Source organism: Phascolarctos cinereus, unplaced genomic scaffold (assembly GCF_003287225.1).
Source record: "Phascolarctos cinereus isolate Bilbo 61053 unplaced genomic scaffold, phaCin_HiC Scaffold_3;HRSCAF=262, whole genome shotgun sequence".
Lineage (NCBI taxonomy): Eukaryota > Metazoa > Chordata > Mammalia > Diprotodontia > Phascolarctidae > Phascolarctos > Phascolarctos cinereus.
In genome coordinates, this window is record NW_027555736.1 from 131,819,112 (window position 1) to 131,836,209 (window position 17,098).

The following is a 17,098-nucleotide window of genomic DNA, read 5'->3' on the forward strand; positions in this document are numbered from 1 at the left end:
TTTTTTGAGACTGGTTTAGGGGCCTGACATTTCAAAGGACCCAGTCCCTCAGTTTTTAGAGGATTAAGTTGTTTGTTTGGGTGTTTTTGGTGTATGTGTGTGTGGTTTTTTTTTTTTTTTAATGCTTAAGAGGCCAGAAATTAGGAGGCCATGGCAGCCTGGAAGGAACTTTATGGAACATTAAGCTCATAGTACATAGCCATCCAAGAAAATAGCATGGCCAGCAGAATTTACATGCTACATAACACACAGGCCAAATCACAAAAACTAGCCCTATCATACCCCAGACCGGACTTGATCCTCTCATCTTTTTTGGACAATCATTTATCTTTATGCCAGAATCTTTGTGTGCCTTTAAATTCATACTACTCGTGATTCATCCTATATATCTATCTGTATTTACTATTTATCCCTTCCAGTAAAATGTGAGAATGTGAGATTCACCTGACATCGTTCAGTGGCTATGTTTTTTTTGTCTGTCAACCCTGACTCATTCCCCAGAAAACTGAATTAATGATGCTTAGTGGCAGAGGCATTTCTATCTGCAAAGAATGTACCTGGTTGTGATATACAATGGCATAAGATCATTTTTGTCCTTTTTTTCTGAGCTACTGTATGCCTGCCACCACAATCTGGTCAGAACAGTTGGGCCCAGAGTACGGTCCTGGGAATCCTGAGCACAAACCACAGTAGGCAGGATGACTTTACCTTAGGGCCCACGTCAGCAATGGGTGCCTCTGTTTTCTACAAATCACAGTTTTGTCAGATTGGTGGGGTTACTGTTCTCTGTGTAGATCAGTTTTCTTCAAGGTTATTTAATGGTGCTGAATAAGATAACTTTCCTTCTTCTCTAGCAATTTATATGTAGTAAATATTTAGCCGTCAGAAATCAGCCAGAAGCTTAGTGCAGAATATTTCCAAGTGACATGTGTGAATATACATGCCATAATGCTTTCCCTCCATTTTATCAAGCGCGGTGAACTAAGCCTCCCACAAAATCAGAAACAGCAAATGCATACAGAATTCTTTTATTTAACTTAAAATCATGTAGTACTGTAACTACTAGAAAAAAGCTGAGTAAGAGAAACTAAAGTTGCCTTAGCTTCAGCCATTCAAAATAGACAAAGTTTCTTTTTTTTCCATAATGTAAAGAATCCAGAGTATATCGCAATAACAGGAATAAATTCTTACAACAGAATATACAAAAACATTTTGAAATTTTTTCATCATCTACTGATTCATTTTATATAAACACAGGAATTTCTTTAGGAATAATTTATACACAGAAAGTCATTTTATGTAACAAATTGGCCATGTTATTACTTTTTTTATTTTTTTTAAACTTTTTTTAAACAAGAAAACTTGGAAAATGTAGTATTTGCAATGCATCAGTTCCATAGAGCTTTCTGGTTTTGTTTTCATCCCAGAGGTAGACAAACTCTGGCCAATCCTTTCACCTCAAACCTCACTGGCTTAGAAAACAGAAAGGTGTTTTCTCAAGGCATCTATTTTCTCCATGGCTGTGTCTACGCAACACCAAACATCTGGACGAAAAGTAAAAAAGAACAAAAAACCAACCAATTCGACCTTTTGTTGCCATAGTGCAAAACATCCAGCTATTTTCAAAGACGTGAACTGTTGTGGAGTTGTGTAGACACAGCCTATCATGTGTCAGAAGCTGGGGGAAGCAGAGGCAGGAAATATTCTTTTGGAGCAGAAAAATGTATCTTCGGTGTTCTGACTTAAATAAAAATAAATAGGGACTCTTCCTTGTTAACTTTAAGCAAAGCTTTAGTCACAATACAAGGCAGCTAACCAAATGGCATATTTTGCATACAGAATTGTCATATTTTAAAGAAATAAACCTGTATGCAGTGATCACTATAAAAACTGTTAAGCTGTCTGCTGTGTTGTCAAATCCTTCAGTTTCTCTGGCATTTCATACCACGAGATAACAAATCCAGGTATTAAATAATGTGACTTGGGCTGCTTCATTTGCCACAACACTTATTCTGTTTCCATAACCAATGAGGTTCTTTCAATTGCTGAGTTAGCTACACTATAAAGCGCAATGACCAGCTAGAGATGATCCCCACCCCCAACTGGAGGGTTCTGGAAGACCAAGATACTGAAGATACAGAACTACTAATTCCATCAATATCATCATTCCTTTGTTATAAACCAGGGCACAAAGCTTGAGGGGTGGGGATGGGGGAAGGGGTGACCACGGTTTGGGGAAGGTAAAGATCCTTTTTGGCATACTGTAAAGCTAACTAGTAAACTGGTACCCTCAAAAAAATTGATCACATGCACACATTTGCACACACAGAGAAAAAAGTGCCTTTAAATTATTTTAGGCATTTATAAACTACAAACATTTTTATAAAATTATTCTATGTACTTACAAAAATGCAATGAAACATTTAATTATTTCTTGTAAACCAGATCTTCGTCAACTGACTACCCGTAATCTACTGGACTTAAGAGCCCTATTGAAAATGCTAATGAATCACTAATTAACATAATGTTTACCAAAAAGATGCTGAAACACACACACAAATGAGTAATGCCATTAGGTAAAAACTAAAGACATACCCCAGAAATGCCACCTGCATCAGAAATTCCTATCATTGACCAATTTGAAACAAATTCCTTGGTAACAGTTTCCAAAGCAGGGCATTAGATGGTTTATTCATAGCAACCAAGTGATCAAGTTAAGATTTCTAAGCTTTGATTTGGTCTGAGACCTCTGGAAACCGTCAAGCTCAGAAAGTCCCCCAAACTGCTAAGCTCTGTACCCTTATGCCCTCATTTCCATAGTCTTTTCATATGATTATATCAGTTTAGTAGATTTGGCTTCCTATGGACTGACTCATTCTTGAACCAGCAAGGGTCATTCCTGTGTTTTTACAAAGAATAACCAATCCTCTTAGTTGAGTGCCAAAATGAAAGCCTTCTGGCCTGTCTCAGGTCTGTATCTTCAGCATCTCTGGCAATACATGTTTAATCTAAACAATATCTTCTCTTTGAAATCTTATTTGTACCACCAACTACTTCAGAGTAGAGTTATAAAGTTTGACCTTTATCACTGGTTCTTAAGGAGTGGATCTCTGGTACTTTCCCATCGTTGCTTAGCCCAGGAAATAATAGACAGTTGACAAACAAAAGAGTAACATTAATTAAAAAAAAAAAACAACAGAAAAACAAAACCCAAACCCTAAATACATTACTAGTATACTTGCTACTGGAATGGGTAGGGCATTTCATGGAGGACTGTCATTAGTTTGAACTAGACTTATCCTCAACAATTCAAAACTGCTCTCAGAGAATCTTACAGCAACATCTGGGGACCAGTTGACCACAGCACCCTGCACTTTCCCACCAATTTGAGTTTCAGTGAGAACAAACCATGACAAGAGGCATGAATCAGTCACAACCTGCTTACAGAACACAGCTGTCACAGTGAGAAAGAGGCTTTGGTGGAACATGAACTGGCCTCAAATTTAGCATCACACTTGGTTGATATTTCTATCTTCTCAAACAAAAATACCTCAAAATCTGATACCAAGTATGGCATGCTTTGGTAGTTCCACAATAGCCACCTTCTTTTTATGTTTTTGTTTATCTAAAACTAAACCACTTCCTTGACCACTGAAACACTTACAAATATGATGAGAGAGAGGCTAGAAGAATGGCCTAGTGCTAAACATGAAAGTTGCCTTGTTCCCTCCATGGCGGCAATCTTGCGTCATACATAGTTCGGTATCATCTTCTCATGTAATACAAATGAGAAGTGCTACAATTTGGTTCTAACAGATGACAGAGAAATTCTCCAGAGCAGACAAGCTGGTGGTGTCTCAGGAATAGGCTGCACATAACAATTATATAATGCCGATACAAAAGCCAACGTCGATTCTCAGTGGTTCACATTACTAAAGCAGTGTGATTTACTGTCAAGAGGAGAGCGCATGGAAAATGCCACAACTCAGATTTGTAAAGCTATTTGGAGTATACAAAGAAGAAAAAAATCAAAGAGAGGTGGAAATCAACATGAAATCAGACTAGACCTCTGACTATAAAATGCCTTGGTATAGTGAAGGTGGCTTGGTCCAAGAAATATGACTGCACCATCACATATGCTTATGTTCTCTTCATTTAAGTGCTTCTGAAATGTTTTTCATGATGGGTGCTACATTGTTAGTGTTTTTTCCTACTTTTTTTTAAACCACCTACGTTAAAAAAAAATAATAAAACAACACACATGCACACACAACTTGGACAGTTTTAACAAAACCCTCATAGCCAGCTGAATGATCTGCAGATCTCCAGTTGTGGAAACCAGTATGTGCAAAAAAGAGGAGAGGTCACTACACCACGGGGTCACCTATGAAAGGAAAAAACCCTGACAAAATATTTATGATCTTGGGAGCTCAGAGGATCTCTGAGAAAACTAATGCTCTCCCTAAGGACAGAGAAGGCTCCTGAGCTTAATGATAAAGCTGAATTTTTCAAGAAGTCATCCCTACCTCATAAGAGTCAACCGTACGTTTCTCAGATACTGCCATCAGTGCCCTCTATGAGGGCAGCTGCCAGAATCAGGTGACTCGGGTCATATGAATGGCAGGATTAGATTAGGACAAGTAGACAGTAATCAGTTAAAAACTCTGAAAGGGAAACTAAGATTGATCGATAGTCACTAGAATACAGAGAGTTTGGTATAGTGTTGCCTTTTCTTTTCTTTTTATGAAAAAAGGAGAGACAAAGAAAGAAATAGGGAGAAAGAGAAGAGAAAAATTGCTATCCAGGACATTCTATTTTGGATCATCCATACTTTGAGAGCTCTGCAACTCTTGGTCAGAAGCAATGGCAAACTTTAAGAATTATAGTTCCCTAATTGGTAACTTTAGAGCACTATACAACTCAACGACAGTTGCACTTCCCTACCAAAGTTTTCCTGGACTTGTGATTCGTGGTACAGTCCAGTGGTGCAAGTGGCATCTGAGAGGAGGTAACAAAAAACACAACTTATGCCAGTCTATGGAATTTTAACAGAAAGGCTATTTGCTTCACTCAGTCCCACCCCCAATCCTGGAAACCTTGTGAACAACTGGCTCTGGCAATGAATAAGTTATTCATCACTCAATTCGTATAGAGCAGTCAGAGACAGTTATCATCAGACATGGATGGACAAGTAGCCACTTTCCGAGGCTGCAATGGTTGCTTGGTTTATGACAGCAGCAAGAGAACCAATACACCCCTAGGTTCTCCAACAGAACTATATACTAAGTCACAGAGGCCTCTCCTGGCTCTCTGTCTTCTTCCTATCCCACAGTTTAAAAAAAAGAAAAAGAAACAAACAAAACAAGAAAGAAAAACAACAGAAAAAGGCAAGCTGTTTGGAAATGTTAGGAGATAGATGAGTCAGAATGATGCTTTGACCCCTTGGAATAAAGTACTGGCCACTCCTCTCTATAACCTAGTGTATGTGGTCTGTAGTGTGAATGAGGTTACCAGTATCAACGGCATATTGTCAGGTGCTGAGAAATGTGAGATGTATTCTTTTTTATATATACACATATAAAAAATAAGAGTGAGGTAGATAAATGTTTGAAAAAAATCAAAAACTGTCCCCGTCATACACAAAAACCCTTATCTCAGTATTTAAATTCATTATGGGGCATCTCTACAGTGATTTAAACTGATATCACAAAAAAATAAATTAAAAAATCCTACATAGAATACCTTCTTAATTAACTTTTTTCTTCTTTTTTTCCTTTTTTCTTTTTTTTTTAAGGGAAAATAACTATGGGACAGAGGCTAGAGAAGAAAGTGGGACTCAAACTATACGAGCAAAAAGCACTACCAACATTTTTGTGTTTTTTTTGTTTGTTTTTAATCTCCAGTCACAACTAGCAATCATTCTATTTTAATTCTTTGTTCTTATTCCAAAATTTAAACATTTCCATCCCAGAACAACTCTAGTGCTGCCATCCTTCAGGGGAACAGTGTCAAAAGAGAACTTAGGTACTGAACTTAAATAGCGCCTTGAGTTTTCATGCCTTGCCCCAGCTACCAAGGCGTCTGCGGATGAAACAAGCTACCTGGGACCTGATCCTGATGGCAGGTCTATGTCCAGACCAGCAGGCCAGAACAGGTTCCCATGGCTCAGCTTCCTCATCAAACTGGGGATGTCAACCACCTACCTAGCTCCCCTTTTGCCTAGTCTCACTCGAATTCGATTATCTAAGTAATTGCCAGTAGGGGAGGGGTGGTAGAAGGGGGAGGAGAGGTAGGACAAGGTACAATTCAAAAAATGTTCCTTGTTAGTTTTCCAATTAGAAAGATGGTTAAGTCTGATCAGATCAGTGCTCTTAGGGCCACTTGTGACATGGTGATATATCTGCTGAGAAAGATTTGGATGAAGCAGCTGTTGTTCATGGGATGGAAGGGTTAAAATATTTTTTTTTAAAATAGTGACCCAAACGCCTAGTGTCTGCAGTTAAACCGCTGTTGTACCCAACAATTAAAAAAATAGATATTATTTATATATATATATATATATATGTATATATAGAGAGGTGGGGAGAGGAAGGGGGAGTGGGGAAGAGAGAGAGAAAGAGAGAGAGACACAGAAAGAGAGAGATATGTGTGTCACAATCAAAAGAAAGGCAAAGGAGAGAAGGTGAGACTCTTCAACGATGATGAATATGAACACTGAACAAGAATGTACTAAATATTTAACCTTATTTTTTTTTCTGACCTGAGTTTGTATCGTATCATGCCTTGCACTGTAACAGACTCGAGTGCTATGCGGGTGTGGGTTGAGGAGGTGGGTGGAGGAGAGGGAGAGTATAGTAAAAACACCCCTTAGGCCACACTGATGAGGATCAGGGGCACGCATTTTCCTTTACCCCCAATTCCCAATTTCTTCTTGAGCCCTGTGCCCACACAGCTAATGTGTTAAAGAAAAAAAACTACAACAGCTAATGGGGGCAAGGGGAGGGGAGAGGAAGGAAATGTATTTATAAAAAGGCATCGAACAGTTCATGGCAAATCATGTTATACAAGTATCAATTACTGGGAGAGGAAGAAGAAAGTTGCACACTATATAGTTCAAAGCATAAGAACTTTGTTGGAAGGGGAAAAGGGAAGAAGGGTAGACCTGAAGGTTTTCATAGATTAAATCCACAAAGATAAAGAACAAAAAAAATAGCAGCTTTTTTTTTCTGTACAGACATATAGATGAGTATCTGAACCGTAAAAAAGTTATAAAAGTGACATTAAAGACGATGTGTATGCAAATGATCCATGGTCTAACAGAGAACTGTAAGACCCTTTAAGAAGTCTTAGTAACAGAGAAAATGTCAACAAAGCTTAATATGCTTGAATCCATTTACTGCTTTTTCTTCTCATTTGTGTTGTTTTGTTTTAAATTTCTTTCCTTGCAAACCTGTAAAGAGGGGCAGGCTGCATCACTGGAGATCCCTTCTGGTTGGTGTCCTGGGGGGTGGCAGGGAGGTAGGGAGATATGAACGGGGAGGTGGGGTGGGATGAGGGGAGTTTGGCTTACGGCTGACTTTGTGTGTGAAGCATGTACTTCTGGCTCTCACCACTGCCAGTTTTCTCCAGAATTCCCAGGGGCCAGGGGTGGGGTGGGGGTGGGGGGGATCATTTCAGTTCCTTCCCATTTCCATCACGAGAAAGGGATATTTTGTCCAGTTCCCAAAAATAACAATAATCTAGAGAAAAACAATTTGATTTCTTTTTAAAATGAAATGCAAGAAGAATGCCAGTGTCTGATTGGGTGGAGAAGATTACTAGTGCTTTTTTTTAAATGGAGCAATTGATTACTGTGCTCTTTCCATGCCTAAGACAACAACAACAAAAATAGTTTAAGGAAAAAGGAAAGTTTGGGTTTTTGGCAAAATTTGGCAGCATTGAAAATGGTAACAACCTCGAATGAATGATGGCCCTTTTAAAATTTCATGAGTTATTAAAAAGGTTTAAAGAGCAGAGTTAAAAATCCAGTCTAACTTGATTTTATAAAGACCTATATAGTGTTAGGCAGGTGCTTGCAAGGGGTAATAGGGGCCACTCAGCCAGCCATTTCTTTGATCTGATAAAAAGTGCTTTATGGTTGGATTTGCGCGCAGATATGTTTCTCCTTAAGAAGCCAAGAGAAAGTGTACTGTGTGTGAGGACAGAGATGTATGAAAAAAAGACGACAGGGGAAAAGAGAGAGGAAAATCAGACCTCAAGTTTTCTGTTGCTATTAAATGTTACCAGTAAAGTTTTTAAAGGCCCGCCTCATTTGAGGAATCCTTTACTGAAACAAACATCTGCTTGCATATCGGAAAAAAAGAAAAAAAACCCATCAATGTGTTGTTTACTGAAGATAGGGGTCTCCTGTGTGCAGCGATGGCAGTTCTGAAGATCCACTGAGGTACAGTAGGCTTTTGAATATATTGTTAAATTTCTTTTTCCCTCCACCCCCCACCCCAACCCCAGTGTACATGTGTTACTGTTTGCATGGGATTCTGGATCCAAGGATCAGCAGGCCGAAGACTGGGGCAAAGGTAAGGCCCTTTCATTCTTGCGTCCTCCATTCATGTGCGCGTAAGGCTGCCTTTCATCAAAGCTGGCCCTGAGGACCACCACACCAGGCCCATTCTCGGCTTTGTGTCCTGAGAGTTTGTCAGCCGGCTGGAGGGTGGAGGAAGGGTCTAAGGGAATGCTCTCCATGTTCTCAGTCTCTAAGTCCAGCTCTTCTGTGTCTGGTGGTTTATTCTCTTCACTGTAGAAGAAGGAAACCTCCTTGAAGCTGGGGTCCAGCTCATCTTTGATGCTGCCGATGATCTCCAGAAAAGAAGGTCTCATTTTGGGATTGTACTGCCAGCACATACGCATCAATTCAAACCTACAAGTGAAACACAAAGATATAATAGAACAACACATAAAAGTGGATAAAACTGATAGCACTCCATTTCTGAGTGTCTAAGTACATCTATGTAGAGAGGTCATTGAAATGCTTCTATTTCACATAGCTTCTACTTAAGACCTTAATTCTGATTGTCCAAGCAGATTACAAGTAAACAGATCACCTTTACGGGTCATTAGTCAAAAAACAAAAAGCTATTGGCTTTCTAAGTTATGGAACACCAACAGTACTTTTCAACCCAGTAGCTCAGTGATAGAGTTGCCTGCTGTCTGCCAACAGCTGGCACAGACTGGCATCTCATTCAGGAAGAAGACTGCATTTTCAATATGATGAAGCAGAATATAAATTGTGCTATAAGTATATTGTCAACCACCTAGAAGCCAAAGAGAGAGCTTGTGTTTTTGCTCATTAGTTCATTCGCAGATCAGAAAGTGAGTGATACTTGGCAAAGTGGATACAAAATCCCACGTGGAAACACAAGGTTCCATGGGAAAGAAGAGTGTTTCATGCTTTATCAAACAGGAACTACCAAAAGTTGAGGCAGCACTGGTAAGATGAAAAGTATACTATTGTTGATTATATTGCAAAAAGAAAAAAGGAGGAAAAAAAGGAAAAAGTATATTCCTTGGAGATTTTTTAAAACAAGGCTGCTAGATGGCCAAGAACAATTTCCTTCTTTAACAGGAGCCTATAACAGAAGGCTCTAAAACTTTCTCCTCTCACTTTTATTCTCTATCCTCCCCAACCCCCAAATGTTAGTGGAACACAGACTGTATAAAAACAAGATAACCTGATCAGTCAACTTTCAGGAAAACTAAAGCTATAGATATGAAAGCAACAATAAGCCAATATCCTTGGCTCTCCTAGTTTAGCTTTTGAACTCTGGAACAGGAGAGGCAAGATCTTTAACCACAGGTGGCCCTACCTCCTTTCTCCCCTCCCTGCCAAGAAATTCACATTCACGAAGGAGTAAGGCTTGCTGTGGAAAGAGGAAATCCTGTCGCATGACCAGAAAGAATATAAAGGGCTGTTAGAGAATACTATCAGTTGAATCTGTCTCGGAGGGGCAATGTGTCTAGGGTAGATGAGTGAGGATATGAGGCTTTGAAGGAGTACAAACAGATTTCATATCATGTTCAGTCAAAATATCTGTGATTACTTGTCTACGAATGTATAAGGGAGAAATAGCATTCTCTAGTATTCCAGGAGTGAAAAAAAGTTTATACACACAATTTAAAGCAAGTATATTTTTCAGGTAACGGTGACATGATAGAACAGAGAGCTGGATTTAGAGTCAAAAGACTACAGTTTAGATCTAAGAGTTGATATTTATAATCTGTGTGACCTTGGGCAAGTCGCATTTCTTCAACGTGAAAACAAAGGGACAATGCCAGATTGTCTCTAAGGTTCTTTCTAGCTCTAAATCTTTCCTTTCTAATAGGCATAGTTTATTTGTTACAAAGTGAACCCAGGAACTGTCAAAAATCCCCTGGGAGCCTCTTGGCCTCCTCTACAATCATGAGCACTGTAAAAGTTTTGCATTTACTGACACACATTCAGCATTTATGGTTCAGTCAACTTCTCTTTGTAAAGGATCTGAGAAATCTGCCTTCCCATGTTCCTTTCTCTCTTCTCTTGTTCCACCATTTCCCAAGGGCGGGAGAAGAGAAAAACACTGTATGTAGAAATAAAGCTCTGACATAAATATATAAAATCCATCTCTGTGACTTCATGGCTATGCCTCTCTCAGGCTGGTATGTCCCTGAATAGAAGCATCAGCTGGGCCAAGAACGCTCACTCGATATTCCCTGGCTTAAAGCCCTGTGGCCTGGGGGCAATGCTTGGGAGATACCACAAAGCAGTGGAGTAATGCATGTGACATCAGCACAAACAAGGCCATGTGATGCTTCCTTTAAACCATTCCAGATTAAAAAACCTTCCAGTGCTTCCCATAAAAGGAAGTGTTGTTTTTTTTTTTACTCCACAGGATTCAAGACCTTGTTTACACTATCTCAACAAGAAAACTTTCCAATAGACTCTAGCCTCTAAAGGAGTATATGAGCTGATTAAAAACCAAACAAATCAACAAACATCTCTGCCTTTTAAAATGTTGGTTAAAAGTTGGGTTTTTTTTTTGTTTGTTTGTTTGTTTTGGGGGTGGTGGTGGGTGAATTAGAGATGAAGTGTTATGTCGAAGAAATACCATATCCCTTAAATAATATTTGGTCTAAGAGATAAACAAACTATAGCAAAGAAAACCATGTGGTCAAAAAGCTGTGGTGTTAAAATGATAAAAGTCCTTTTAAAAAATCCCAGCTTGTTAAGTTTCATTATTTAAATGTATTCAGCATATAACTGAGACCATAATTAAGCAGAGACATTAGGGACATCTGGCAAACTGGATGATCCTGAGGCATTACAACCAGGCTAAAAGAAAATTAGTAATCATTTACTACTACTGTACACTGCTTTACTCTTTATTAAAAAAAAAAGGTGAGGAGAGAGGAAGGAGAAGCATTTCTTTGACAGACTTGTTCTTGCTCTTAGCACTTGAGCAGGAATCATTAAAAGGACAAGTCAAAATCTGTGTAGGAGCGTTAGCAAGCTAGGACACATATGAAGAGCTTAAGGATCAAAGCATTCTTGCTTTTAACATCATGGAGGAGAAGCTTCAATCAGACCTGATGAGAACAGTGATCACGACACTCGGGACAACAAGGTTCCCTACAAAGCAGAACACGGAGGGAAGAGGCTTGTGTGTGTGTGTCTGCTTTAATGCCTCCAAAAAGCAACCTCATTAGAGTCACCACCGCACATTTTCATAGGGAGTTCATGTTTCAAAAACAACTTCTAGGCCATGAAATTGCTGTGCTGCATTATTCCCTGGCCTTGGTATCTTAAATGCTTGCTCTAATTTAAATACTCTTATGTTAGAGTAAGCAAGTTAATGGCATTAGGATGTACTGTTTACCATGGGGAAATTTTATCCAAGTGTTAAAACAGGCTGGAAGCATCAATTTATTTAAGTTTGGTCTCTATTCAAGTACTTGGAATCCTAGCAGAACCAGCCAAGAATCTTCAACAATGTATGGCTTTTAATCAACAAGGGTGGGGGAGTTGTGTCCATTACGTTTTGCAAACTGAACAATAAAGCAGTCCAGACGCCCTTGGGTTATTTTGTTTCAGGTCTATCTAGAGGTTGGTACATTCTCCTTTTAATTCTTACATACAGAAAACTGCCATTCACAAGAAACTACACTCATACAGGCTGTTCCAAAAGCCTTAGTGCAGTGTGTTAAGCTAGTAAAGTTTAATACGTTACACTAAGATGTTTGGAACACCCTATATATATGTGTATATGTATGTATGTGTGTGTGTGTGTTTGTGTGTATGTGTATGTATATATGTACATATGTGTGTATGAACTTCATGCCATATAGGTGAGAGAGTATGTGTGTAAATGATGCAGGACTGGACTTTGGGGGAGGTTACATGAGTTCAAGACATCAGAATATGGCCTGGATCTGGTTTTAAAATATTCTCTTCCATTTTGAGCTGGTTTCCAATTCTTTGTATCCAAAAAAATTGTCTCCTAGAGGATATCTTCCTTTGCTAAATTTATCCATAAATGAGGATGAGAGGACAAATAGGTATGCTACCTATAAAACTAAACAGTGTTCCTTTTATTTTGTTATGCATCCAGAAGGGAGAGGAATTTTCCAGAGAACCTTTGGACCACAAAATAAAGACATCTAACTGAATTAAACTCGTAACATCTAAATACTACCTCTCCTCAATTCTCCTGTTACATTATGCTGAGAACAGGAAGTGTATTGATTTTCCCATAGCAGGTGGGCTCAGATTCCCAGGCATCTTAAATGAATATTAAAATACCATTCATCTGTGGGTGGATCAACTTTATGAGTCCCACAAATATCTTATAGACAAAATTTTACATGAATCACAAGAAAAGACGCAAAAGAGAAATACTCATGCCCTCCCTAATGCCACTCCCCCTCCCCTAAGACAAAGCTAACACCTGTTTACTTAGGCTCTTTTTAAATGCTTCTCCAATACTCTACCATGTTTAACAATGAACATCATAGCTTAAATTAAGAGTCTTAACCTTGGGCCCATGAACTAAACAAAACAAAACAAAACATAAACATTTTGATAGAACTATATTTCAGTATAATTAGTTTCTTTGATAATCCTATGTATTTTATTTTTTTTGCATTTAAAAACATTATTCTAAGAAAGGGTCCATAGGCTTCTCCAAACTGCCAAAGGGGTCCATTACACAGAAAAAGTTAAAAATCCCTGCTTTATATATTCTGATGACATTTTGCTCAAATTAATTAAAAATTATCCCCCAAGTAATTTTTATCAATACTCTCAGGTTGAGTAGGATATATTTAGGAGAACTGGAAAGGACTCTTTGCAGATCTGGGTTCTGGGAAATCTAATGTAAAGCAAAGCCTGATGTATATATCTCACAGTGTTGGTGGTTGTCCCTATCCACTAAACAGACTGTGTTTATAATACAGATCAAAGCTTTACTTTGTCAAAGAAATGTGTCTTGTGAAGGGCATAGCTGATGCTTGGCAACCTTCTTTCACCCTTTGCCTTTTGCATTCACAATAACTGTTTAAAGGATACAATAAAGGAACCAAATTTCAAAGGGTACCCGATGTACTAAAAAGCACGGAAATATGCTTAACACTAATAGCCACAATGCTACAAGAGTCAGCCTCACCATTTCAACATTGTTCTTCTGAGAGAATTTTTGCAGAGAAAGCATCTGCTTCAAACTTATCCTTCAAGTCCCAACACAATCTCAATCTACAGAAAGGGCAATGGATTTATATTTTTTCCTGGTGGAAGTAGTTTTCAAGAACATGAAATGAAAAGTCTGTCCACAAAACATCTATTATCAGATGCTTCTCCAAAAAAGACACCATCCAGGGTGGACATCAAAATGGTGGGACAGTTTTTCCAAAACAATTCAAAAAGGCAATCTAAAATTCTTTCTGACATGCCTTGCCTTTCCCAGAATGACTACTCATGGTTTTTAACTTTTACTTTTTAAGTTAATACGCAACCTTTACTACTTATGAGCAGACTACATTCATTCATGCTTTTCAGAGCACAATCCAGAAACTCTATGAAGAAGATTTTTGCTTTAACCAGAATATGAGAAACCAAGTCATTCCATTTTCTACTTTTACAACTTGTCTTAATATGTCTAATATAACTGAGAGATTTCTTGCGTTCTCCTTCTGGTCTTGCACAAAGAAAAGAGTGTGATATGGGAAGTCATAAAGTCACAGTGCAGCGCCACCCCTCAGTACCCACCGCCTCCCATTTTTCCCAGCTCCTACCTCCTCAAGTCACAAAACAACACTGTCATCTGACACCAGAGCAAAACCTCTAGCCAGAAAAGCTCTTTTCACAAGAATGCTCAGCAGCTGAGGACCATAAGGAATCATATGCCCATTATCAGCCTCAAACAAATTTCAAAACGACAAGTTGGAGGTTTTTCCTTCCAAAAACACAGTTTGAGAATATGAGAGTATTAAGTGCCTAAAATTAACTAAGGCTGTGCATGCCAAGGGTTGTGTACAGAGGGATTTAAAGCTAAGTTAAAGCATGTTTCAGTTCCACATTGTTCACTAAAATGAAGTTTGAGTGATAATATTAGTCAAATGGTTCACACTCTTTTTAAACACTTAGCAGAAAGGGGGAAAATATTTACCTCACTGAGAAAAAGCCCTGGTTGCAGCAATATGTTGGAACTGCCCAAGGTAAAGAATTGATGTGTTTTTCATCTGCATGAGACACTAAAAATTCCTGATACCAAAGATCACATCTTCTTTCAGCTTGCCTTCCACAGTTATGGTCTTTAAAAAAAAGCCAGTGATTGCAAAGCGTTGCTTAAAGTGACTTTACACTGATGAAATGTAGATATTCACTACCCTTGTTCCTGCGTGCATGTGTGTGCAGGTCTGTGTGTAGACTGGATTGTGGGGGGGTGGGAAGGATAGGAAAGGTTGGTCATAAATTTCACAGGCGGTCTTCACCTGAACAAGAAAGCAAATGCTGCCAAACTTGTATGTACACTAAGTATAAAAAAGATGTGAGACAAAAAAAAAAAGCAAAAAACCCCACAAAGATATTCCTAAAGGCAGATGATTCATCAAACATGGTTCCTTAGGGGTAAAGTCCCACTAGGCAGCCACCAATGTAAAAGCCTATTAATAACACTGCCGGCAGTTGGACTTGCTTCTCTGAGTTTCAATCCCTCATTTACTAATTGAAGGAGGCAGTATCAGAGAATAGAAACAAGAAAGAAACTAAGAGGCCCAGGAAATACATACAGCATATCGGGGCAGTTGTCTGGTTTCTCTAGAAGGCCACCCTCCATTACAAACCGGAGAACTTGTTCATTAGACATGCCCTGATAGGGCTGCTCTGCTAATGTTGCAATCTCCCAGAGGACAACACCAAAGGACCTAAAATAACAAAGAAAAAACATTTAAAAGGCGAATGAGCAAGTCGGTGGTTGTTGCTGCTGTTCTTTTAAATAGGAACTAAGCTCTTTTTAATAGTTCCCCTCCCATCATTTCATCTACTTTTGAGCAGGACAAAGTTTAGGCTGTAGAGGCCATTGTAAATAAAGGAAAAAAAGGTTGAGTCCCAATAGTTCATGACAGCTATAATGATGATTTGGCCATAACTTCTCAGAGTACAATATTTAAGGAAGTGATTTTCTATTATAATCTGGCCTGAGGGAATTCAGTTCAAAAAAACATTTACTGAGCTCCTATTGAATGTGAAATACTGTGCTAAGGACCACAAGGGAGATAAATATTTTCACTGAATTAAAAAATGACAAAGTCCCTGATTTCAATACATTTACTATCTAGTAGAAGGGGTTAAGGCCAACTACAAAAAAAGCTAATGACAGCATGTGAGAAGTTCCATAGGAGAAATATCAAAAAAGTGCCATGAGGATTCAAAGGAGAAAGAAGACACATGCAGTTGCAAGCTGGAGAGAGGTTCAGAGCTTTCCTAGAAGAGACGGCCTCTGAAAAATGGGTTGGAATCAGACATAGCTAGGAGAAGGGAGTATCCTAGAAACAGATAACAACTTAAGCAAAGACATGGAGGCAGGGAACTTTAGGGCATATGGAAAGGACATCAAGCAGTCTTGTTTGGCTAGAATGTAGGGTACGTGAAGAAAAGAAGTAGGAGATGTACAGGACAGATAGATAGGAATCCAATTATGGAAACTCTTCAGTGTTAGTCTAAAGAGTTTGGACTTGATTCAGGAGGTAACAGGGTACCATTCAAAGTGCTAAACAAGGGAGGGCAGTACCATTATTAGAACTGTGTTTTAGGAAGACTGTGTAGAAGCCATGTAAAGGATAGATTGTAGGGAAGCATATAGTGGAGGCTGGAATGAGCAGAGGCTGTCGCAATAGTCTGAGGGAGAGGTGAGGAAGGTGAGAAATAGATTGGTGATAGTAGGAATAGACAAGGGACAGATTCAAGATACTCTAGAGGAAGACAGAACAAGGGTTGGTGACCAATTGGATTTGAGAAGCAAGGAGAAGAGGTATTAAAGAACATGTCAAAGAACAAAGGCATATGTAGAGTAAAACAACCATGAAGAGAAATGATTAAGAATGCCACACAAATTCTGCTCTTTAGTTTTATTTATTACAAAACTACCAAATAAAGAATTAAAATAAAAAATTAAAAGAATACATAGGTTTCCACTTACCCGCTATATAAAACTAAATATAGAAATACTCTACATCTGCGTAATTACGTTTTTTGTATTAAATCCTTATTATATACTAATTTTTCTTGTTCTATTTGCCTTTACATTCAGTTCATGTCAATTAGCAAAGCATGAAGAGCATCACTAAGCTGCTAAGGGGCTTCTTTGGACTGGGCAGATACAAAGAAAATGGTGCCAGTGGGATCTATCCTACCCCAGCATTTCCACACCGGAAGTTGGCCCCCAAGCACAACACAAAAATCCATAGAATATGTATAAAAATGTGTGACCCTTTGAACTGTAAAATTTTAGATGCTGTTTAGATAACTCTGTATTTGCAGTCAGATTCAGTATAAATGGATACTCAAAGCACA

At 38.6% G+C, this 17,098-nt stretch overlaps 1 protein-coding gene across 1 annotated transcript in view; it reads right to left on the reverse strand.

Annotated features, from left to right (window-relative positions):
• Window positions 1–1,012: 1,012 nt before the first annotated feature.
• Window positions 1,013–17,098, reverse strand: part of IGF1R (insulin like growth factor 1 receptor) — a 385,064-nt gene continuing 368,978 nt past the window's right edge. Inside the window, exons 20-21 of the mRNA XM_020964050.2 lie at window positions 15,316–15,450; window positions 1,013–8,917 (exon numbers count right to left, since the gene is read on the reverse strand). Of these exons, the coding sequence (XP_020819709.1) occupies window positions 8,551–8,917; window positions 15,316–15,450 (502 nt within the window). The 3' untranslated portion in view covers window positions 1,013–8,550. The remainder of the gene's footprint in view (window positions 8,918–15,315; window positions 15,451–17,098) is intronic.